Source organism: Giraffa tippelskirchi, chromosome 3 (assembly GCF_054371585.1).
Source record: "Giraffa tippelskirchi isolate mGirTip1 chromosome 3, T2T-mGirTip1v1.2.pri, whole genome shotgun sequence".
In the NCBI taxonomy this organism is placed as follows: Eukaryota; Metazoa; Chordata; class Mammalia; order Artiodactyla; family Giraffidae; genus Giraffa; species Giraffa tippelskirchi.
The window spans coordinates 36,096,304-36,117,569 of record NC_137277.1 but is presented as its reverse complement, the minus strand read 5'-3'; the positions used below and the strand labels follow the sequence as shown (position 1 = coordinate 36,117,569).

At 50.5% G+C, this 21,266-nt stretch overlaps 3 protein-coding genes and 1 long non-coding RNA gene across 8 annotated transcripts; 2 read left to right on the top strand and 2 right to left on the bottom strand.

Moving 5' to 3' along the window:
* Positions 1-85: 85 nt before the first annotated feature.
* Positions 86-6,586, bottom strand: CTDNEP1 (CTD nuclear envelope phosphatase 1). Its single transcript, XM_081578831.1, has 8 exons — positions 5,775-6,586; positions 2,899-2,965; positions 2,691-2,809; positions 2,409-2,480; positions 1,872-1,988; positions 1,532-1,643; positions 1,034-1,118; positions 86-734 (listed from the first exon to the last, which is right to left on the bottom strand). Exons 1-8 carry the CDS (start codon positions 5,874-5,876, stop codon positions 674-676), a joined length of 735 nt encoding a protein of 244 aa, XP_081434957.1. The 5' UTR covers positions 5,877-6,586; the 3' UTR covers positions 86-673.
* Positions 656-5,172, top strand: LOC145541689 (uncharacterized). Its single transcript, XR_014079221.1, has 2 exons — positions 656-886; positions 3,854-5,172. It is a non-coding gene; the product is annotated as an uncharacterized LOC145541689 (long non-coding RNA).
* ELP5 (elongator acetyltransferase complex subunit 5) lies at positions 6,339-12,828 on the top strand. 5 transcript variants are annotated; one of them, XR_014079220.1, is made up of 9 exons: positions 6,339-7,165; positions 7,322-7,382; positions 7,467-7,547; positions 9,607-9,827; positions 10,880-11,061; positions 11,472-11,567; positions 11,711-11,811; positions 11,915-12,105; positions 12,442-12,828. XR_014079220.1 is itself a non-coding variant. In XM_081578827.1 (9 exons), the coding sequence occupies exons 1-9, from the start codon at positions 6,440-6,442 to the stop codon at positions 12,496-12,498; spliced, it is 924 nt and encodes a 307-aa protein (XP_081434953.1). In that variant the 5' UTR covers positions 6,339-6,439; the 3' UTR covers positions 12,499-12,828. The 5 variants fall into 5 exon arrangements, 4 of the variants coding, with proteins under 4 accessions (XP_081434953.1, XP_081434956.1, XP_081434954.1 ...); XM_081578827.1 differs by having other exon boundaries at positions 6,339-6,473; positions 12,015-12,105; XM_081578826.1 differs by having other exon boundaries at positions 6,790-7,165; positions 12,015-12,105.
* A 123-nt stretch (positions 12,829-12,951) lies between these two features.
* Positions 12,952-16,220, bottom strand: CLDN7 (claudin 7). The gene is made up of 5 exons (XM_081578832.1): positions 16,184-16,220; positions 14,555-15,476; positions 13,623-13,787; positions 13,417-13,501; positions 12,952-13,330 (listed from the first exon to the last, which is right to left on the bottom strand). Exons 2-5 carry the CDS (start codon positions 14,775-14,777, stop codon positions 13,168-13,170), a joined length of 636 nt encoding a protein of 211 aa, XP_081434958.1. The 5' UTR covers positions 14,778-15,476; positions 16,184-16,220; the 3' UTR covers positions 12,952-13,167.
* Positions 16,221-21,266: the final 5,046 nt, after the last annotated feature.

Genomic DNA, 21,266 nt, shown 5'->3' with positions numbered 1-21,266 from the left:
TCTCTTTCTGCCTAGTAGACAGGGTGGATGTGAACAAAAACCCCTCCCTCATTTCCCCAAACCCCAGAGAAGGACCTAGGGCAGCTTTGGTTTCAAAGTTATAATGCATGGTTTAAAAGAGAGGAAAGGAAAAAAAGAGAAAGCTGGTTACAGATCTAAGGGAATCTAGGAGGAAGGGCAAATAGAGGGAAAGTAAGGGAGGGGACAAGTTTGGGGGAAGTCCAGTGGCCCAAAATCCCAGTTTCCCACCCACAGCCCAGCCCTTGGAGTGAAGAATTAGATCAGTTTTGTACAAGAGTTTTTAAAAAATCAAATCACAACAAAGCTGGCTTGGCTTCTCTTTTGAGCCTCCCGGATTACCGAATGTCTGTCTCACTCTGGCCAGTCGTGTCTCTCCACCAGACACTGTTGCGGCTCTCCTAGGTCTCCGCTTATGTCCCAGTCTGGGCTTTCCAGGAGTGCGAACACGAAGTTAGAGTGAGGCTGCTTCAGAATCTGGCCCTTGTGTCCATCCAGACTCCGTAGGGAGTGCAAGACTCCCAGGGAAGAGAGGGGTGGGAGGGGCAGACCCTGCCCAGGCAGTCCTCACCGTTGGACAGGGCATCAGACGGCATCCCGAGGGCTCACCCTCCCCTTCCCCCCCACCCCAACTCAGGTGGAGGGGGAGCAGCTGTCACCAGAGCCTATGTTGGTGAAGGTTTCGGCTCAGCACAGAACGAACATCAGCGGTGAACCTGGGACGACAATAACTTGCATTGGTAGAGTCCTCATGGGGACAGCCTCCTCACAATAGTGTAAAGCAGCCTCACTGAAGACGTGGGACAGAAAGGACCACCATTTTCTCATGAAACTGAGGTTCAGTTTGCCCAAAACCCAATGGCTAAAGGTGAGGGGTTTTCTTAAGACCTAGGTTCAAAAATTATATTCTTAAGGGAAAAGAGATAAGTAAGTAAAACAGGACAAACTTTTATTTCTTTTTTGGGATCCCCTACCGCTCTTCTCCTCAGAAATCTAAGTGTCTAGCTTCCCTTACCTGAGGGCATCCAGCATTGGAAGCAGGTTGAGAAGGGCGGTATCACTGGGATCACTGAACCAGGATTTGATGGGGATGGCATTGTCTAGGATGGGTGAAAAGGCACATGAGAATAAAGGGTTCAAGAGAGAAAGGGTGTTTTCCCTTTTATTTGGGGGTGGTTACTTTAAAATACATAATCTCCCTCCCAAACTCAATGACCTAAGTAAAACCTTCTGTATTTATCTTTCAAAACAAAATTAAATTTTAATCATCATATCTCATACTAGGGTAAGGCTTCTAGTCAGACTTCCGCCTTATGTCTTACCTAAAGCAAATTTAATATGAAAAATCTGATTTATGAAACAGATATGGGGGGGGCAGGAAACACTCTCATATGAAAGAGAAACAGCTTCCATCCTGACCTACTGTAAACCAGGGAATCCCAGCCCCATGCATTCAAAATACCTCCTTAGAACCACTTTCTAGTCCTGCCAGACTCACTGCCTTCTCCCTTACCTGGATGGCTCCTGTAAGCCCCTGGGGAGTTATCCAGGATCACAATGCTGGAGAGGTCACTGTGGACCACAGAGAGGTCCTTGATGTAGCTGCCCAATTCCAAAGTGCAGTGCTGGAAGGCAGGGTGGGCTGGGCATCAAAAGGAGACTCGCCCTCTGTGATTGCGCCCCCAATCCCAACAATGCCCACAGGCAGCCAGTTCCCACAAAAGGAGATTATGTAGTACCCCCACACATACCCTCAGAAGGTCCCATTCCTGGGCAGTTGCCTCAAACTGAAGTCCCTCCCTGATGGCCGGCCTCCCCAGCCTCATTCTTAGGCTTAGATTCTAGTCCCTTACCTGTCTGTAGTATCTCCTCTTGAGAATGCTTCTGCTATTATCCAGTTTGTCTGCCACAGCAGAGCCATAAATCTCCATGCTTGCTGTGAACACCACCAACTCGTACCACTGGCTCACCTGAAATAGATTGGAGAAGAGGAAGCTGTCAGAAGAGGTGATTGTTCATTTGGACATACAGTTCCCTTTTACTAAGACTCCAGTGTAGACCTTCAGGCTTTTCAACAACAATGAATGTCTCTGAGGACACAAAATTTTGAAACTGTCCTCAGACTCCAAGTTTTAGGCATCATGCCGCCTCAAGATTCAGAGATGCAAGAACAAGAGAGCAGGAAGGCCACGAAAATATAGAATTGCGTCAGCACAATAAATGAACCCTAACTATGGAAAACCATTCTCTGACCATCCAACAACCTCCCCTCTCCAAAACTGCCCCTGCCCATTTCGCCTGATCCCTTAATTCCTCCAAATCCTCTACATTCCCAGAGCCCTAAAACCATTCCTTCATCCCAGAACTGCCTTCAGCTTCTGCAAACTCACCACTTCCAAGAAAAAATCCACATGGGGCCTCTTATGTACAAAAAACCGGACGGGATGTTTGTCTATTACCACCTACGGAGGAACATAGCAGGGCTGGAGAAATCCTAAGCACCTTCACCCAGGCCTCAAGCACACCTCCTACCCTCCCACTGCTTGCTCCCCTTTTTCAGGCTGCCCCCGGGGCCCAAGGACGGGGCGAGGGACAAGATACTCTGGGATTGGGAAAGAATCTGAGCAGAATTACAGACACAAGCTATTCCATCACTTCCCACCCCCACACACCTTGAGAATGAAGTCAGGAGGCGTTCCAGGCCGGACTGTGGGCCTCAGGACCCCATCGTGATGGGAGTGAATGAGTGTCTCATCCAGATCCAGCACCAGGATCTTCCTCTTCACCTGGCCTGAACCACAAGGGGAAGGGGTAACACCAACCTACCTCCAGCCAAGACTTTGAACCTCACCTAGGGTTCCTCCCAGCCAGCATACTCACTTAGCCGATTCCGGGACACAGGAGATAAGGGAAGGATGTCATATCGAACAGTTTGGTACTGAATTACCTAGGAATAGCAAGAGAGAGGGTTAAACCCTGAACAAGGAAATCTTCCCCACTAACAATAGGAAGCACGTGTTGAACATTTACTAAAAATTGAAGTGAAAGTCACTCAGTTGTATCCGACTCTTTGCAACCCCATGGGTATAGTCAATGAAATTCTTTAGGCCAGAATACTGGAGTGGTAGCCTTTCCCTTCTCCAGGGGATCTTCCCAACCCAGGGATGGAACCCAGGTCTCCTGTGTTGCAGGCGGATTCTTTACCAGCTGAACCACAAAGGAAGCCCCTATAAATTGAGCATGATATAATTTAGGGTTATTTCATGTAATCCTCAAAACAACCCTAATAATAATTACAACAACAATAATATCACCCATGTTTTAAGGATGAAGAAACCAAGGCTGAGAGAAGTTAAATAACCTAAGACCACACAGCTAGGAATTAGTGGTTTGCCCCTCCAATAAGAATGAAGACCATGAAAGCTTGGATTTTGTCTTGATCATGGCTGTATTCCTTGAACACTATTGCAAGGGTGGTCACTCAACACTAGAATCAATGAAATGGTGGAGCCAGGATTGTACCCCTGCAGTCTGACCCAGGAACCTGTCTTGTTATCCACGATATTATCCTGCTACATGGAACAAAGAAACGCATGGCCCTCCCCACCTCCACCTCAAGAATTCTTTGTGACAACTCCCATCACTTCCTATTGGGAGCTGAGCGCCTCAGAATCCTTAGTGGACAGAGGGTAGGCGTCATGAGGGGAAGTCCTTGGGTCACTAAGGGGAACAGAGGATGAGGGAATCCAGGGGTTGTCAGGTCAGCTAAGTTCCTCTGGCTGGGGGCCACCAGGCCTATTTTAACCAGCCACCTGTCCATTTCTGTCTCTACTAGCCGAGTCACAAGCTGCAGAGAACCTCAGCCCTCTGAACAGCCTCCTTATCCTGGTACCCAGGGCAAGGCAGAGAACACGGGAAAGCCCCACTCACCAGGCAGACTGATAAGAGCACCAAGAAGGCCAGAGTGAAAGGCTGTGAGTGGGAGGTGAGGAAGGGACAAGGATGTCACCAGCCTGGCCTTCCAACTTCTCCGTCTCTCTAGAGGCTCCTGTTTCCAACACTCAGGTCTCTCGAATGCAGAACTCGGAGATTCCCTCCTCTGTCCTTTTCTTTAAGCACAGTCCATCCCTAGGCTCCAAGTCTCACTAGAACCAGGCTCCCCACTTGCAAAGGGCCCTCTCCCCCTAATCCCAAGGCATCTGCCCTTCGTTTCTCACAGGGCTGCCGATGAGGGCTCCAACAGCTCGATGAGGGCTCCAACAGCTAGGGTGTCCCGTCCTGCTATCTCGGGTTGCACATGCTGTGCATGTAGGGAATGCTCTAAGCATCTGCCAGAAAGGGGGTGGGGGGATAAACCGGACTGGAAGGAAGGGAAGACAAAAGGCTGTGGAGTCAAGGAACCTGTCTCTAGATGGGCTGGTGCACATCTCTGCACCCAGAAAGCTGCTATTTTTTCCCCTAAAAGAAGGGGAAGCAAGGGGGATGCTCTCTGCAAGGCCAGGAAGAGAGAACAGCACCTAACATGGAAGGAAAACCCCAGGAGCTAGCCACACACGCATCTCAGCATCTCTGACCTCAGATTCTTCTTAGTTCCTAACCCTTGTCTTGGGGAAATAGCCCTGCCTACAACCATGACCACCCAGAAACAATCCTCACCCTAAATCAAAAAGTGAAAGTAGACTGATAAAGGAGACACTGAAGCCAAGGCCAGGCCCATTCCACCACTACCACTCAGGGCTGTCTGGAAATTCCTTGACCTAGGCAGCCCCTACCGGATTTTATTTCTTCCAGTTTTACTGAGTTATGCCAGAGTACAGACTGGAGATTCTTGACACCCCAACTCCCTGAGTCCTCCCCAGCCTCCTTCAGTGGATTCTCCCCCATGGGGGTGAGAACACACAGCACATTTATTAAATTATGTTAGCCTAAGGAGCTTTGACCTTGGAGAAAAGCTATGGGGGAGGGAACCCAGAGATACACTCCACACAGTATCCCTCACAACGCTGGGGTCTCCTGGAAGAACAAGCATGCCCTCAGATTGAAGCCTTTGCAATTGACAAGCACCGTCTTCTGATGAGGACACTCAAACTTTAATGTGCTCCCTTCTCCAACTAAAGATGACCATCATAAATGCATTTTTTATGCGTTTTTCAATCCCAGAGTCTTAATAAGCCCAAATATTCATACTCACACTATGAACTGGGTTTTCAGGACTTTTGGGGAAGAGTTCCCTTAATCTAAACCGCAGAGGCTTCTCCTGCACACCCAGGGCTTTTCCTAATCTCCCCTTCTTGTTTGTCACATACGCCCTCCCACCCACCCCCACCCTTGGCACAGGAGCCGGTATATTCCTTGTCTTAAGACCAAACACACACGGAGATTCCAAATAATAGGAGGGTCTTTGACTAGCCCACATCGATGGATCTGCTGCCATCAAACAGGTGTTCCCCGCCTCTCGGTTTCTTTAGCAACAACTCCAGCTTTCTTAAAGAGCGCCCCACCCACCACCCTGGCCCCCAAGAATTGCGAAACCCTTTTCCATCTAGCCCCCCTCCACCATCTCGGTTCTACCGCGAGGGTCTTCCTTTTTCGCATCCCACCTCATGCCCAGCTACGGGTGCTCTAATTCTCTAGCGGTAGACGCTGCCGCCAGCACTCGGTTCCTAGGCCCAAACAAGAGGCCCGACACTTTCCGAAAACCCTAGAGCACCGCTGACAGAGGTCCCCACCACCAACAGCGCCCATCCAAGGCTCACCGTGCGGATCTGCCTCCGCAAAAGGTAAATGAAGAAGCTCCAGAGCTTGGCGGCGAAGGCCACGAACGTGCGCAGCCCCAGCAGACACTGCGTCCGCATCATCCCGATGACCCCGGCACCGCCGGCCCCGGGGCCCCCGCGGCCCAGCTCCGCCAGCCCCCCGGGGGCAGCCCCCCGCCACCGGGAGGGGGAACGGGGGCCCCGAGTGGCAGAAGAGGCTGCAGAGAGGGGCACGGAGCGGGTGGCTTACAAAGCCACCCACGACGAGGGGAAAGCCCAGCGGAACGGGGAGCTGGGGGACAGGCGTGGGCAGCCCGCGGGGGCCCACATGGGCGGGGAGTGGCACCGACGGCTTCGCCGAGGTTGGGGGCCGAGACAGGTCGGGCTACCGAGGGGTCCTCCGAGACCGGGAGGGAAGGGGATGGAGAATTGGGGGAGGGGGCTATGGGGGAGGGGGCTAGGGAGAAGGAAGGGAGGGAGGGAGAAGGAAGGGGGAGGGGAAGGGGGAAGAGGAGGGTGGCCCGCTGCGCAGGCGCGCTAGGGGGCTGCCCGCGGGAAAGGGGCGGGCGGGGGCAGCGGCGCGCGAAGGGCCGCGGAGGCGGTGGCGAACGGGCCGGGTGAGCCAAGGACCCAGGAAGAAGGGGAGGGGGAGCCGAAGGACGCGGATGGCTGGACCAGAGCGGCCTCCCCCTCCCCGAGGTCAGGGGCGCCTCAACCGCTTGGGAGCGGGGCTGCAGCCTCTGCAGTTGGATTTCCCACTCTGACGGGCGCCATTTTACCGCCCAAAGCGCTCCCTCCTCTCTTCCCCCCTCCTCTTCCCCTCTGACACTACTTCCGGTGGTGACGTGTATTCGTTTCACCTGGACTAAAGTTCCCCCTAGTCGGCCTATGGGGGTGGGGATAAGGAAAGTGGGGCGTGCTCCGAACAAGGCCCCTATATTGCGCATGCGCGGGGGGCGGGGCCTGGAGCAAAGCAGGCCCGCCTTGAATTGCCTGGGCCGAGCGGAGTGACGTCACTTGTCCCCGAGGCTCAGACCGTCGGAAGGGCTCGCGCGGCCACCTTCCCCTCCCACGGACAACTGCCCCAACGGCTCTTTCCGCCCCGGTCACGGTAAAATTGTAAAGAGGGGCGTCGTCCCTACGTGTGTGTACCAGCACTCATGAGGCACTGTTCCCCGTAAGCCTTCCTGGGATAGTGAACCTAATCACCTCTCACTCCAGACTATACCAGGTCTTAGTGGTGGGAGGGATGGTGGATGCCCCGCCCCTTTCATGTGGAGGGGCGGGGCAATGGTCAGTGACGTCATCAGAGGGCGTCCGAAGAGGGACAGGATGCGTTTCGGAGATGTTGGAGTCGCTGTTGGCTTTTGGTGGCCTGGTGCTGCTTCGGGGTGAGGGTCGAAGGCACGGGGGCTTAGGAACAGGGCTCAAGGGGCGGAAGTGGAGAGGAGGGGCCATAGGTCACAAGCCAGGGGTGGAGGTCTCGACCAGTTGGTGAATGCGAAAACCTCAGTATTCTCAGGCTGTTGGTCATTCGCTCTTTCCAGACTCCGTGGAGTGGGAGGGGCGTAGTCTCCTGAAGGCGCTAGTTAAGAAATCTGCGTTGTGGTGAGTATCCCGCAGCGTCTCGCCGTTCCATCCGATAAGGGAGCCTGGGTCCCACTCTGACAGTCCCCCTCTTCTCTGCCTCAGTGGGGAGCAAGTCCATGTCCTGGGCTGTGAAGTGAGCAAAGAAGAGTTTTGTGAAGGTTTTGACTTCAGTATCAACAGCCGGTAAGTACAAATTGGAAGAAATTTAATTGGATTTGGGACTAACGTTGCTGAGGAATTTTCCTTCCAGCAACGTGAAAAACTTGATATGTAGTAGTGTGAAAGTGTCAGTTGCCCAGTCGTGTCCGACTGTTTGCGGCCCCGTGGACTGTAGCCCAGGCTCCTCTGTCCATGGGATTTCCCAAGCAAGAATACTGGAGTGGGTTGCCATTCACTTCTCCAGAGGATCTTCCCCACCCAGGGATCGAACCCAGGTCTCCTGCTTTCAGGCCAGTTCTTTACCATCTGAGCCATCAGAGAAGCTTAAAGCCTAGTCGACAGTTCATTGAATGGAAATGGGTTTTTCAAAGGAGGTAGGAATTAGTAAGTGGAATGATGAAGAGTAGTATCTGGAGAATCCAAAACAGGGACTACAGAAGATGAAAGGAATAGAGTAATAAAAGGCCGACAGTACAGGCTAGCATTAGAGGCTGCCATGGGGAATAAGAATAAACATGTTCTGCGTTTTGAGTTAATCAGAGTCTGGTGATCAACATACATCAGCACTAACTGCAGGCTACATAGGCATTTGTCCTACAAGCAGAAGGAACAGTTTATGCAAATTAGGGAGATATGGAAGCCATCTGGCTTCCCTGGTGGCTCAGTGGTAAAGAATCTCCCTACTGTCCAGATGCAGCAGAAGCTGCAGGTCCAGTCCCTCTGTCAGGAAGATCCCCTGGAGAAGGAAATGGCAGCCCACTCTAGTATACTTGCCCGGAAATCCTGTGGACAGAGGAGCCTGGTGGGCTACAGTCCATGGAGTCACAAAAGAGTCGGACACGACTTAGCGACTAAACAACAACATGGAAGCCATATTTGTTCGTGGGAGATGCAGGAGCTTCCTGAGGTCAGACAAAGAGCAGTACCTGATGATAGTGAAAAGTCTTACAGAGCATGAAAAGGAAAATTTGAAAGGAGAGTGATAACATCATACCTGTTAGAAAGACTCCACACTGTGGAGAATGGGTTGGGTGGGGGGAGCCTGGACTTAGGGAGACCAAGTGGGAAGGGTTTTGCAAAAATGCAGGTTCTCTCAGATGTAGAAGTGCTGGTTAAGAGCTAGTTGTGAACCAGGAGCTGTGCTAGGTTAGAACAGTGATTGAAGTAGACAGAATTCGTATTGCATGAAATCTCAGAGAATAATGGTAGAAGGAGACAGAGGCCTGGCTTAAGGCAGGGTGGAGAGTTTGGGACAAATGTAAAAGGATGTTAGCAGGTACACCTTCCAGGACTTACAGACTGATGTGGGGCAGAGGAAAGCACCCAGATCAGGAGGTCCCTGAACCTATGTTGGCTGGTTAAGAAAATTTATATTCTGGTCTGCGTAGTTAGCTGGATAATGGTAGTTTACATCTGCCCAAATTTTGTATCAATTGTTAGAGTAGACATGATGCTGTAAAGATGATATTCACAGGAGAGGCAGAAGATACAAAGGAGGTGTCTGGGAACAAGTTCTGCCACTGTGAAGCATTCCCAGGATTTCTAGTCCATGACAGTTTCTTTTCCTGGATTGTTATTTTATCTGTAGTTAGTATGACAAGACTTGCTTCTTGACCTTCTTTTAAGCTGTTCTACAGGCAGGAACCATGTCTCAGGTCCTCTCCTTCCTTTTTACCCATTCAGAGAAAGATAGATTTTAGGCACCACTCAGGAAATATTTGATAATGATGATAGTTAACATTTATCAAGTGTTTAGTACTTATCAAGCACTGTGCTAAATGTCAGGAGGTTAATATTCCTGTTTTATAAGTGAAGAAACTGAGTCTTAGATGAAGTAATGTATCGGGTGACCTTGGGCAAATAGAACCAAGCTTGGAGCTCAGGGCTGTGTGACACCAACGTCTGTGCTGTCAATCACTATATTCTACTTTTCAGTTTAAAAAAAACCAAAAAACACCTTTTCACTGATGTTTAAAATATTAGTGAAAATCTAGGAAACAGAACCACAAAGATCAGAAGCCAAAGTTGGAGATGGCGGGGGCAGGGGAGCAGTATAATCATGCCTTTTATTTTCCCTTTACAGGCTGGTTTACCATGATCTCTTTAGAGACCCTCTCAGCTGGTCAAAACCTGGGAAAGCCCTTCCTGGTGGGCCCCTGGAAGCCTTGAGGGCCCTGGACAAGAGGACAGGTTCTGGCCCTGCCACCATTGCTCTTGATTCCCTCAGCTGGCTGCTGCATCACCTTCCCTGCCCCACACTCTGCCAGACCCTGCACGCACTGAGCCATCAGGATTCCTGCCCTGGTGAGGCTCCTCATTTGTTTCTTCCCCTCGTACATTCCCCCTGCCAACCATGTGCCCCTTTCCACCCTAACAAGAAACATATCAGGGATCTCCAGTTGGGCCTTCTTCCATCACTTTGATCTTTATTCTATTTCTTGGTTGCTTCATAATGCTATCAAATCACTTTTTTTCTTTTCCAAGTTTTTTTTTTTTCCTTTTATTCATTCATTCATTCAACAGATGTTAAATATACACATACACTGTGTTGGGTCCTTGCCTTCCAGGAGCTCAAAGTCCTGTAAAGGGTACAGACTAGTAAACAAGCAATTTACTGGATAGTCTGATAAGGACCACGATGATAAAAGAACACGCACAGAGTACCTTAAGGAACGAATGTCTTAAAGAGCAAAGGGTCAGCCAGGCCAATTTGTCCAGCTGATAGCCCTGGGACTAGCCCTAAAGTACAATAGGTCCTAGGATGGGCTTTAGAGTCAGCTACCCAGCTCGGCACACAGCTCTGACATTGCTTCAGTTTCCTCTGTAAAAGTCAAGGGAGGATGGAGTTTATAGTATTAGGATGAACCACTTGGAACTGCTGCTTCTATAGGTCAGATATGATCAGATGTTAGCAATTTCATACAGTTCAACCTAAAAATGCAAGTGTAGTGCCTGACACTAAATGCAGCTAAAAAGAGAGGGAAGGTGGTAGGGGATCTAAGGCACCGACAGGGATTTTTGTCAAGTTCCAGACACTGCAGGTAGTTCAGTATACAAGAGATGAGGCTGAAAGCAAGTGGAGAAAAAATGTTGAAAGTGTGAGTTCCTTCCTGGAGGCCTTGAGGCGCTCCTGAGGATTGAGGTCAGAGCAGTGCCTTGATTCGAAGTACGCTGGAATAAGAATGTGTATTAAAGAAGTCGGATCAGGGTGGTGAAACTGACCGAGGTCAGTCAGGATCTGGGCAGAGTTCTAAGAAGATGTGGGCCTTTTTTTTTCCTCTTCACTGTTTGATCCCAGGCACCCCTGGAATGCTCCCTGCTGTCCTTCGTGCACCACATTTCTTGTCCCTCTGCAGGTGACAGCCCCCCAGGTGAGCGGGTATGTGTGCTGGGCCTGCTGCATGAAGATCTTCACGGCCCAGGCCCTTTGGGAGCATTGAGCAGCCTTGCTCAGACCGAGGTGACCCTGAGCAGTACGGTGGGCCAGACATCGGCTCACATCCTCTATCGGAGGCCGAGACAGCACCCCACCCACCAGGTCAGGAGAAGCAGGGGACTGGAGGTTGGGGTCAGATAGAGGGAGAGCAGTAAAACAGATGATGTGATGGAGCACTTCCCTGGGCCCGCATCGTTGCAGCATTTCCCCCATTTTATCTCCTTTGTGAGAGGCCTTGTGAGGTAGATTGTTTTATTATCCTCATTTTGTAGCCTGGAAAGCTCAAATCCTATAAGGTTAACCAACAAGACACTGCCTTCCAGGAAATGGAAAAGGAGAAAAAGCCAAAAGTGGTCCCCGTGGAGGTTTGAGGGGCTGTGAGAGGTGGAACGCACGAGCCGGAAGAAGCCAGACACATAGGTGGCTAGGAGCTGGAGTGGCAGGTCCTGGTTCTCTGGTTTGTTCAGTAAGATAGAAAAATCTTTCTTAACCCTCTTCTTGTTTCTCCCCAGACTCAGTGGTTCTCCATCCTTCCTGACTTCAGCTTGGAGCTCCAAGCGGAGCCGCCGCGGGAATCCCAACCCCACTCAGATCCTCATACTCCCTCGGTACCTAAGAGCCAGGGCGGGCACAAGGGGATGGAATTTGGAGTCTGGAAAAAGGAGAGGGGGATAAAAACTGCAGATGTCGGGGGTGTGGGGTCCGAGATTCCAGGGATGGTGCAGAGCAGCAGCATCTTCTGTACCTACAGGTGGACCCCACTACTCATTTGACTTTTAACCTTCACCTGTCCAAGAAGGAGAGAGAAGCCAAAGATAGCCTGACTCTGCCCTTCCAGTTCAGCTCGGAAAAGTAAGGTCGGGGCCTCAGTGCCCAAGTCCCTGAGTTGATCCCAGCATTGGGCCTAAGAGGTGGGGCGACAGCAGGTTGTTGATTAACTTTTTCAACTTTATAGGGGCTGAAGTCCACCTCCAGAGTCAAGTCTGGGGAGTGGCTCTCTACCCACCCAAACCCCAGCAATGTCAAAGGACCTTGATGTCTCTTCTCTCCATTAGAGCCTTGGGTCCCAGCTCCACTGATGTCCCCAAAGTAATCTGGGCCTGGGCTGAGCCAGACCAGACCCCAGAGAAGTGGCCCTATCTCCAGGTAGTAGCACTGGGAGGGCAGGAAGCTAGATGGTATGCCAGAGGCAGGTTAATAAGGGCTTAGTAGACACCTGTTCTGTGCCCAGCATGTGGGCGGGTGAAGCAAGACTACACTGTATCCTTGCCCTCAAGCTGCTAAGAACTTAAGGTGTTACGAGAGCTGTCTAAGAGTATCCCTCCCTATACCAGTTGGTGCTACACAAGGTCAGACAAAGGGATTTAGACCAAGAAGACATGGAAGCCAGAGAGGGAGTGACTGTCATGCAGAAAGAGGGTGCCCAGACATGACCCATTACCCACCCTCCCCAGCACCAATTCTCCTCTTATCTCTCTTCAGACAGCAGGCTCTACTGCGCCCTGGGCTGGGCCAGGCTACCAGCCACATCTTCTATGAGCCAGATGCTTACGATGACCTGGATCAAGAAGACCCAGATGATGACCTAGATGTTTGACTGTCTAGGAGATTTAACTAGACTGCAGTTGGAGGGGAAAAGGAAGACTATGGGCCTGTAACCATGCTTCAGTTGTGTGTGTTGGCCTTAGCCTGTCTCTGCTCCATCTTTGTTCCCTGTTTCTATGGAGGCCCTGCCCTGTGACCCATGAGCCAGGGAGCAGCTTCCAGTGAGAAGAAAGTGGGCTGGAGGCATAAGAGAAAGTGACAGGATAGGAACACCACCTCCCCACGAGCCTAATAAAATATTTTAATTTTTTATTAAAAGCAAAAGCTCTTTGGTTGCTATTTAAGCAAGAGTTGCAAGTGGACAGGACTGGAGGCTGGGAGTGGATGAGGGAAGCCAAGCACCTGAGTCATTGTAAATGCCCTGAAGGGGATGAAAAAAAAGCCTACTTTCCAAAACATATTTTTATTACTGTACAAAAAGCACCACCTCCCTTTTTTGTCCCCTCCCACCCACCCAACCCCCCAGGAAACTGTACATGGTGTGCTGGGCTAGAGTGACCGAAGGCTTCTGCTTGGCACCCTGCCCACAGGCTGAGCTCTGCCCCAGGTCCTTTCATAAGGAGGCGCCTGTAGGCTGCCAGGTTGGGGCAGAGGCATCTCAGCTCACACATACTCCTTGGCAGAGTTGGGCTTAGGGTAGGAGCGAGGTGCACGGTATCCAGCTTTGCTCTCACTCCCAGGACAGGAGCAAGAGAGCAGTGCACCTCCCAGGAGGACCAGAGCAGACCCTGCCCAGCCAATGAAGATGGCAGGACCAAACTCGTACCTGTGGAAAGAAGGGATTGGGGTCAAGAACCCTGGCCTGCCTTTCCCTACCCCAGACCCCTTAGGAGGTAGGGCTCTCATACTTACTTAACATTCATGGGGACCAACGGGTCATAGAAATCTGAGACAATCTGATGGCCATACCAGGAGCAAGCTATCAAGGCAGCAAGACCTGGAGAAAAAAATGAAGATTCAGGTACTGTGAGCCACCCTCCAAACCTGCACTGTGTCCACACTTACCCCTTCAGGATGGTTAAGGGAGTCCTTGGCCCCACCTTTGACCTGTGGCTCACCTGCCAAGATGAAAATGATGCCTCCGGTCATGGCTATCCGGGCCTTCTTCACTTTGTCGTCTCCCCCACAGTTTGTACACTTCATGCCCATCGTGGCCACGAAGGTGGCCAGGAAGCCCAGCACCAGGGAGACCACCATTAGGGCTCGAGTGGCCTGCAAGGGTGCTGCGGAAAAGGGGTAAGGATGCCATCCTTGCTGGAAATGACGGGGCGGCCCTCGGACCGCTTCAGCCCTCCAGTCCCGGGCCGGAGCCGGCGGATCACGCCCCCTCCTGACTCGGTGGCCTTCCCGCTCTGCCCCGCCCTCTCGGCTCTAGGATCCGCCTGGGGCGCCAGGGTTTCGATGAAACTGCCCCCGCGGAGGGGGAAGGGTGAAAGTGGACGTCGAAGAAAAACAGGTGGTGACCTAAGCCCCGGTAGCGGTGGCTGGAGCCCCTGCGCCGCCCGCAGTCCCGGCTCTTGTCTCAGCTCTGACCCCACTATCGAGGCCACGGTTTGTGGCTTCGGCTAATCGGCCGATAAGATTAGAAGCCGCAGGGGGCAGACAGGGGGCGCGGCTCCTTGGCCCTCGGTTCGACCCCGCGGCCTCCAGCCCGCGCCGCCTTTTGTCCGAGAAAAGGGCTGGAGATGGCGGAGACCTTGGCCTCCTCGGGGTAGGGGGAGGGGAAGGCCGCGCCCCAGGACTCAGCTTCCCGTGAGCGGCTTGGGCCGCTGGCCGCTCGGCCCGGGGATGAGGCCCGTCCACGGGCGAAAGGGGGCTCAGCCGGACTCGTGCACGTGCAGCCCCAGGACCTCGGCCCTACCGCTTCCTCCTCTCCAGCTGCGCTCCCGGGCAACCCAGCGCATCGGGCCGTGGGGCCTCGAGCCCGGCCCCTCACACACCCCGCCACCCCGGCTCTGGAGCATCCGCACCGTCAGTCCCGCGGTCTTACCCGACAGGGCGAGCACCGAGTCGTACATTTTGCAGCTCATCATGCCGGTGCTCTGCGTGACGCAGTCCATCCACAGCCCCTTGTACATGGCCTGGGCGGTGATGATGTTGTCGCCCGCGTACGAGCTCATCTGCCACTGTGGGATGGCGGTGCACGCCACCAGGCCCACCCAGCCCAGCAGAGCCATGGAAAAGCCCAGCAGCTGCAGGCCCGAATTGGCCATTTCCGCCCTCAGAATAGACGGCGGGCACCGGGCGGGCGAGTTTTTAAGTCACCCAAAGAGGCAAAAAAGAAGTTGTTGGTCGAGTGCTTGCAAATCTGGTCTCCAGAGTAAACACAAACCGACTCCTCCGGCAAAGCGAGAGTCCCACGGCAGAGGGAACAAGACTGGTGACCGACAAAAGCGGTCCGTGAAGGCCTGGCGGTTCCCTCGGGCGCTCGGCGACTCTTCCCAAACAAAAGGTGGAGGGGCCGTACGGGCGCGGCCCCCGGGTGCTGGAAGTCCCCAGAGTATCCTGGGCTGTTGGCCCGAGGCTGCTGTGCGAACTAGAGGTCGCTCAGTGGTGAGCAGGCAGGTGCGGCCGGACAGGTGCTGCGCACCTGAGTATAAGTAGGGCGTCGGGGGCGCTCCAGGCGGGGAGGGACCGAGGGGCGGCCAGGGCGACCTGACGTCACCGAAGGGACACTCACCTGAGCCGGAAGTCCTGGCCCCCACCCCTCCTGGCTCAGGTGAGGAGGAAGAAACCTGAGCCCCAGCGTCACGCCCCTTCACTTGCTGGGCTCGGACTGCTGGAGGGGGGGGTGGGTGGAGTCTTTTCGGGAGTCCCGAGTTCTGAGGAAGCCCCTCGGACTGGAGGTCCCTCGGGGCGCAAGGACGTCCCTTCCCCGCTCCCGGACAGGTGCGCCAGGAACGCGGCGGAGCCTGAGAGGGAGAGATGCCCCAGGCCAGCCCTGGCTCCGCTTCCCCCCGCCCCCCGCCAGAGATTCTCGGTTTCTACTCCGGGTGCTCGCTCTTTATCCCGCCCTACTTTCGCCCCCACCCTCTGTTCTACTCTTTTTCTCTTCAGTCTCTTTTCCTCGCCGACCCCACCTTCTGGGGACCCCTCAGAACTGCCCACTTCAGCCGCCTAATTAGAGTCTCCACCGCCAGAGCCACCGCCTAGCGCCCAGCCGCCCCTCACCGCTGTCGCCTCCACCAGACACCTGGCTTCTAGGCGCGGTGCCCCAGCACCCATCTCCTCCGCTCCCTATTCCCATCTCTGCTGGACGTGACTTAATGGCGGGGCCCTTGGTACCCCCCTTGCCCCGCAGTCACTGTCCCATCCCGCCTCAAGGGTCATTGCCGCAGAAGGAAGAAACCACTGAGGCCAGAAACCAGCGAAGGGAGGGAGCAGGGTAAGGCCTGGGTCAGAGTCTTGGCCACACCCACCATTCTCTTCCCTTGGAGTTTTTCCCGCCGGTCCTCCACCTTTCCCTCTTCCTCCTCCCCCAGCCCTGCACTAGTTTCTCACCCTCATCCGGAGCCTGGACCTGCCTCTGTGTGCTCTCTCCCACCCTCTCACCGTGTCGCCCTCCAGAACATCTGGCTCTAATGTGGCCTTTGATTCAGTCCTCAGACCCCCACCTCACCTTCAGGTTTCTTCTGTGACTCTCCCTGAGTTCTGCCCCATCCCACCAAGCATCCCCCACTTACCCAGTCCTCCCTCATCTGTTATCGTCTCCCCTTCCTGTCCTTTCCACTTCCTATTTTACTCCTCATCTTTTAGTCTACCTTTGTACCCCATCTCCAGCCCCCTTGGAGCCCAGCATCACCCAGAAGGCTTTCTTTGCATATACGCTAGAGCACATCCGTACTCTCGCATGGTCCAATTTCCTTCCAATCTCTCCCTCTCCAACCTGACAACTCTCAGGCTCACACACCTTTCTTACTCTCTCTTATTTAATTTTTTAACCTCAAGTCTCTCATATTTCCCATCTTAGCTCTTCCTTCTCAAACATTTTCTTTTATTCAATAAAAGTATTAATGGGCCCTTCATAGTCATCTAATTAACCTGCTTTTCTATAAAATGCAGACTTTAAGGAACTCTTTATTATTCATTTTAATTTTTCTACCTTTGATTAATGGTGAATTTTGTGTTGTTTTTAAGGTGATTTCCAGCTCTGAAAATCCACGTTTCTCGTTAGTTAAGTATATCCACCTCCTCTCCAAGCTCGGTGAGACTGTCTCAGGCCAAGCCACCATCACCTCTTGCCTAGACACTGCAACCGCCTCCAAACCAATCTCTCTGCTTCCCTGCTTGTCCTAAAATGTATTTTCTAGAAACGAGTTTTTTTTTTTTTAATAAACTTTTATCTTATCACTTCCTGTTTAAAATCCTTAAAACTTCCAATGGCGTTCTTTGGCTCCTATTGCTCCACTGGATTTGCAAATAAATGTTACACTACGGTTTATGAGACTCCATGTGTCAGCCACACTTCCTGAACTATACTGTGTTCCTTCCCACCAAAGTGCCTCTGCACTCTGTGCTCTATGCCTGAGTGCTCTTCTCATCTATCCCCACCCAACCTTCCTTCTACCCAGCTAACCGACTCATCCTTAGCTATCAGCTCAAATATGACTTCTCCTGGGAGGCCTGGCCTGAGCACCCCACCCTGGACTGAGTCAGATCACCTTGCTGAATGTTCTCACTGCTACCTTTACTTTACTTTCAAGGTTCTTATCATGACTGGAAGCTATTCACTTTGTGTGATTATTTATTCAACATCAGTCTCCCCACTGTACTATAAGTTCCAAGAGATGTGTCTGGATTTTATCCCCAATAAATAGTTGATGAATAAATGACTAAATTGCAAATTAACATGATTTTCATCTACTGATTTGACAAATATTTTCTGAGTCTCTGTATAATGTACCAAGCACCATGCTTGACACTGGGGCTACAGCTGTAAACAAGAGGACACTGCAGACTTCCTGGTGGGCCAGTGGTTAAGATTCAGTGCTTCCACTGCAGGGGGCACAGGTTCAATCCCTGGTCGGGGAAGTTCTGCATGGCATTCTGTGTGGTCAAAAAAGAAAAAGAGGACGCTTCACTCAGGTAACTTAGATTCTAGAGGGAGGAAGCAGGCAATAAAGACATAAAATCGTGCATGTTTTCAAGGCAATAAAATAGGGTAATGTGATGAGGTTGGGTCCATTCCAGAGTAAGATCAGGGAGACCTATCTAGGAAAAGACTGTTAAATAATGAGCCACCCAGGAAGAACCATATTATAGGCATAGAGAACAGCAAGTGCTAAGACCCTGTTTCTATTGTCCCTTTGAGACTTGTATTAACTTAAAGCAGGATTGCTCCACCTCAGCACTATTGTGTTTGGGGCCAGATAATTCTTTGTTATGGGATGGTTCTGTGCATCATAGGATATTTAACAGCACCCTGGACTTCCACTGATTTGATGCCAGTATCCTCTCCCACACCCCAGTGTGACAATTAAAAATGTCTCCAGAATAAACAAGATCCTACTGTATAGCACTGGAAACCATATTCAATATCCTGTCATAAACCATAATGGAAAAGAACATATATATATATATAAAATCACTGCCATACAGCAGAAATTAACACAACATTGTAAATCAACTGTGCTTCAATAAAATAAATTTAAAGAAAAAGAAATCATTGTCTCCAGAGATTACCAGATGTCCCAGTGATGAGATGAGCAAAATTGGTCCCAGCCTAGAATCACTGATTTAAGGTATGACCAGTCAGCATCATTGTGAATTTTTTGCTCTAGAAACCTTCAAGTAAAGAGTTGGGTGTGAGGAGAAAGTAGATGGATGGTTGGAATTAGCCAGGGTTGGGATTTTGCTAAAAAGAGAGAAAAGGGGGAGTTCCCTAGTAGCCTAGTGGTTTGGATTCCAGGCTTTCACTACTGTGGCCTGGGTGCAATCCCTTGTCAAGGAACTGAAAATCCTAAAAGCCGAGCAGTGTTGCCAAAGAAAGAAAGAAAGAGACAGAGAATAGAGAAGGAATTTTAATTTGCACGAGAGTGATTATGTGCTAGATCGTTGCTATAAATTGGGTATTAAGGAGAGCAAACATAAAAAGGAGTCAGTGGATAGTGAAAAACTGATCCAGTCAATGGTTTTGAGGTCTCCGTAAAGTGAGAGAAGTGGGGATACATGAATGAATGATCTAGAAGCCTAGGAGGTGATCATGAGAGGTGGCAGGCTTGAATTCACTAAATTGGAAGAGGGTGTTTTTGGAGATAACAAAGCTATGGGTAGAGGCCTGAAGGTGGACTGAAGAGAAAGATGGTTGGAGATGAGACGGAGGGCTGAGAGGCCGTGAGTAAATGGAGTGCCCTGGTGGGTTTTGAAGTCAACAACAATGATGATGAAAACATAGGTATAAAGAAGACGACAATGAGCTTGATCAATACTACAAGGAAGAGAAAGAAATAGGTTGTGCAAAGATTGAAAAGGTCAAAATAAAACTGATTTGCAAATGATATAATCACTTACTAGAAAATCAGATAAAAGCAACAGAGAGTCTGTCAGAATTATCCATGGTGTTCAGCAAGTTTGCTGTACACAAGATCCACCCACAAAGAGACTCACTAGTATTTTACTACACCAGCAATAACTAATTAGAAAATATAATTTTTTAAATAATACTCAATTTGCATCACTGGCAAAAATTATAGAGCATCTTGGAACTAACCAAGTATTCATAAGACCTCAATGGAAGAAAAATTTTAATTCCACTAGGTCCGTCTAGTCAAAGTTATGGTTTTTCCAGTAATCATGTATGGATGTAAGAGTTGGACTCTAAAGAAAGCTGAGCGCCAAAGAGTTGATGCTTTTGAACTGTGGTGTTGGAGAAGACTCTTGAGAGTCCCTTGGACTGCAAGGAGATCAAACCAGTCCATCCTAAAGGAAATCAGTCCTAAATATTCACTAGACGGACTAATGCTGAAGCTGAAACTCCAATACTTTGGCCACCTGATGCAAAGAACTGACTCATTGGAAAAGAGTCTGATGCTGGGAAAGATTGAAGGCAGGAGGAGAAGGGGACGACAGAGGATGAGATGGTTGGATGGTGTCACCAACACAATGGACATGAGTTTGAGTAAGCTCCAGGATTTGGTGATGGACAGGGAAGGCTGGCGTGGTGCAGTCCATGAGGTTGCAAAGAGTTGGACATGACTGAACGACTGCACTGAACTGAAAGAATATAGAAGATGGATGAATACAGAAATAGTCCATGCTCTTAAATGGGATGACTTAACATTATAAAGATATCAGATATCCCCAGAATAACATACAATTTGATATATTACCAAAAAAATTCAATCGGTGTTTTTTTTTTTTAAGATCTTAATAAGTTTACCTCCAGATTTTTTGAAGTAATCAAAACACACACACTCAAATAGTTAGGTCTTCACTGAGAAGTAAGAGTAACAAGAGGGGTCTTGCTCTTCCAGAAATTTAAACTTGCTACAAAGCATTCAGCAACAATAACCATATAGTATTAGTGCAAGAACAGAGAGATACACCAATGGAACAGAATACCAGAGACAGAGGTTCAGTTCAGTTCAGTCACTCAGTCGTGTCCAACTATTTGTGACCCCGTGAATCGCAGCACGCCAGACCTCCCTGTCCATCACCAACTCCTGGAGTTTACCCAAACCCATGTCCATCGAGTCGGTGATACCATCCAACCATCTCATCATCTGTCGTCCCCTTCTCCTCCTGCCCCCAATCCTTCCCAGCATTATCAGGGTCTTTTCCAATGAGTCAACTCTTCGCATGAGGTGGCCAAAGTATTGGAGTTTTAGCTTCAACATCAGTCCTTCCAATGAACAACCAGGACTGATCTCCTTTAGGATGGACTGGTTGGATCTCCTTGCAGTCGAAGGGACTCTCAAGAGTCTTCTCCAACACCACAGTTCAAAAGCATCAATTCTTCGGCACTCAGCTTTCTTCACCGTCCAACTCTCACATCCATACATGACCACTGGAAAAACCATAGCCTTGACTAGACGGACCTTTGTTGGCAAAGTAATGTCTCTGCTTTTAAATATGCTATCTAGGTTGGTCATAACCTTCCTTCCAAGGAGTAAGGGTCTTTTAATTTCATGGCTGCAATCACCATCAGCAGTGATTTTGGAGCCCCAAAAAATAAAATCTGACACTGTTTCCACTGTTTCCCCATCTACTTCCCATGAAGTATGGGACCAGATGCCATGATCTTAGTTTTCTGAACGTTGAGCTTTAAGCCAACTTTTTCGCTCTCCTCTTTCACTTTCATCAAGAAGTTCTTTAGTTCTTCTTCACTTTCTGCCATAAGGGTGGTGTCATCCACATATCTGAGGTTATTGATATTTCTCCCGGCAATCTTGATTCCAGCTTGTGTTTCTTCCAGCCCAGCATTTCTCATGATGTACTCTGCATAAAGACAGAGGTACTTACATATATATCAGAAGTGCATCCTGTATGCTAAGTCACTTAAGTCATGTCGGACTCTTTGCGACCCTGTGGACTGCAGCCCACCAGGCTCCTCTGTCCATGGAATTCTCCAGGCAAGAATTGCAGGGAATTCTCCAGGCAATTCTCTCTCTGCCATTTCCTTCTCCAGGGGATCTTCCCAACCCAGGGATCGAACCCGCATCTCTTATGTCTCCTGCATTGGCAGGCGGGTTCTTTACCATTAG

Excerpts from the sequence above, each read along its gene's own strand:
- CTDNEP1 (XM_081578831.1), bottom strand. The coding sequence starts at position 5,876 with ATGATGCGGACGCAGTGTCTGCTGGGGCTGCGCACGTTCGTGGCCTTC. Across the intron at positions 1,989-2,408 it reads TGGATTTTTTCTTGGAAGTG|GTGAGCCAGTGGTACGAGTT; the intron begins GTGAGTTTGCAG and ends AATCTATTTCAG. Across the intron at positions 1,644-1,871 it reads AGAGGAGATACTACAGACAG|CACTGCACTTTGGAATTGGG; the intron begins GTAAGGGACTAG and ends CCTGCCTTCCAG.
- ELP5 (XM_081578826.1), top strand. The coding sequence starts at position 7,024 with ATGGTGGATGCCCCGCCCCTTTCATGTGGAGGGGCGGGGCAATGGTCA. Across the intron at positions 7,166-7,321 it reads TGGCCTGGTGCTGCTTCGGG|ACTCCGTGGAGTGGGAGGGG; the intron begins GTGAGGGTCGAA and ends CGCTCTTTCCAG. Across the intron at positions 7,383-7,466 it reads GTTAAGAAATCTGCGTTGTG|TGGGGAGCAAGTCCATGTCC; the intron begins GTGAGTATCCCG and ends TCTCTGCCTCAG.
- CLDN7 (XM_081578832.1), bottom strand. The coding sequence starts at position 14,777 with ATGGCCAATTCGGGCCTGCAGCTGCTGGGCTTTTCCATGGCTCTGCTG. Across the intron at positions 13,788-14,554 it reads CTCGGTGCTCGCCCTGTCGG|CACCCTTGCAGGCCACTCGA; the intron begins GTAAGACCGCGG and ends CCTTTTCCGCAG. Across the intron at positions 13,502-13,622 it reads CATCATTTTCATCTTGGCAG|GTCTTGCTGCCTTGATAGCT; the intron begins GTGAGCCACAGG and ends TTTTTTCTCCAG.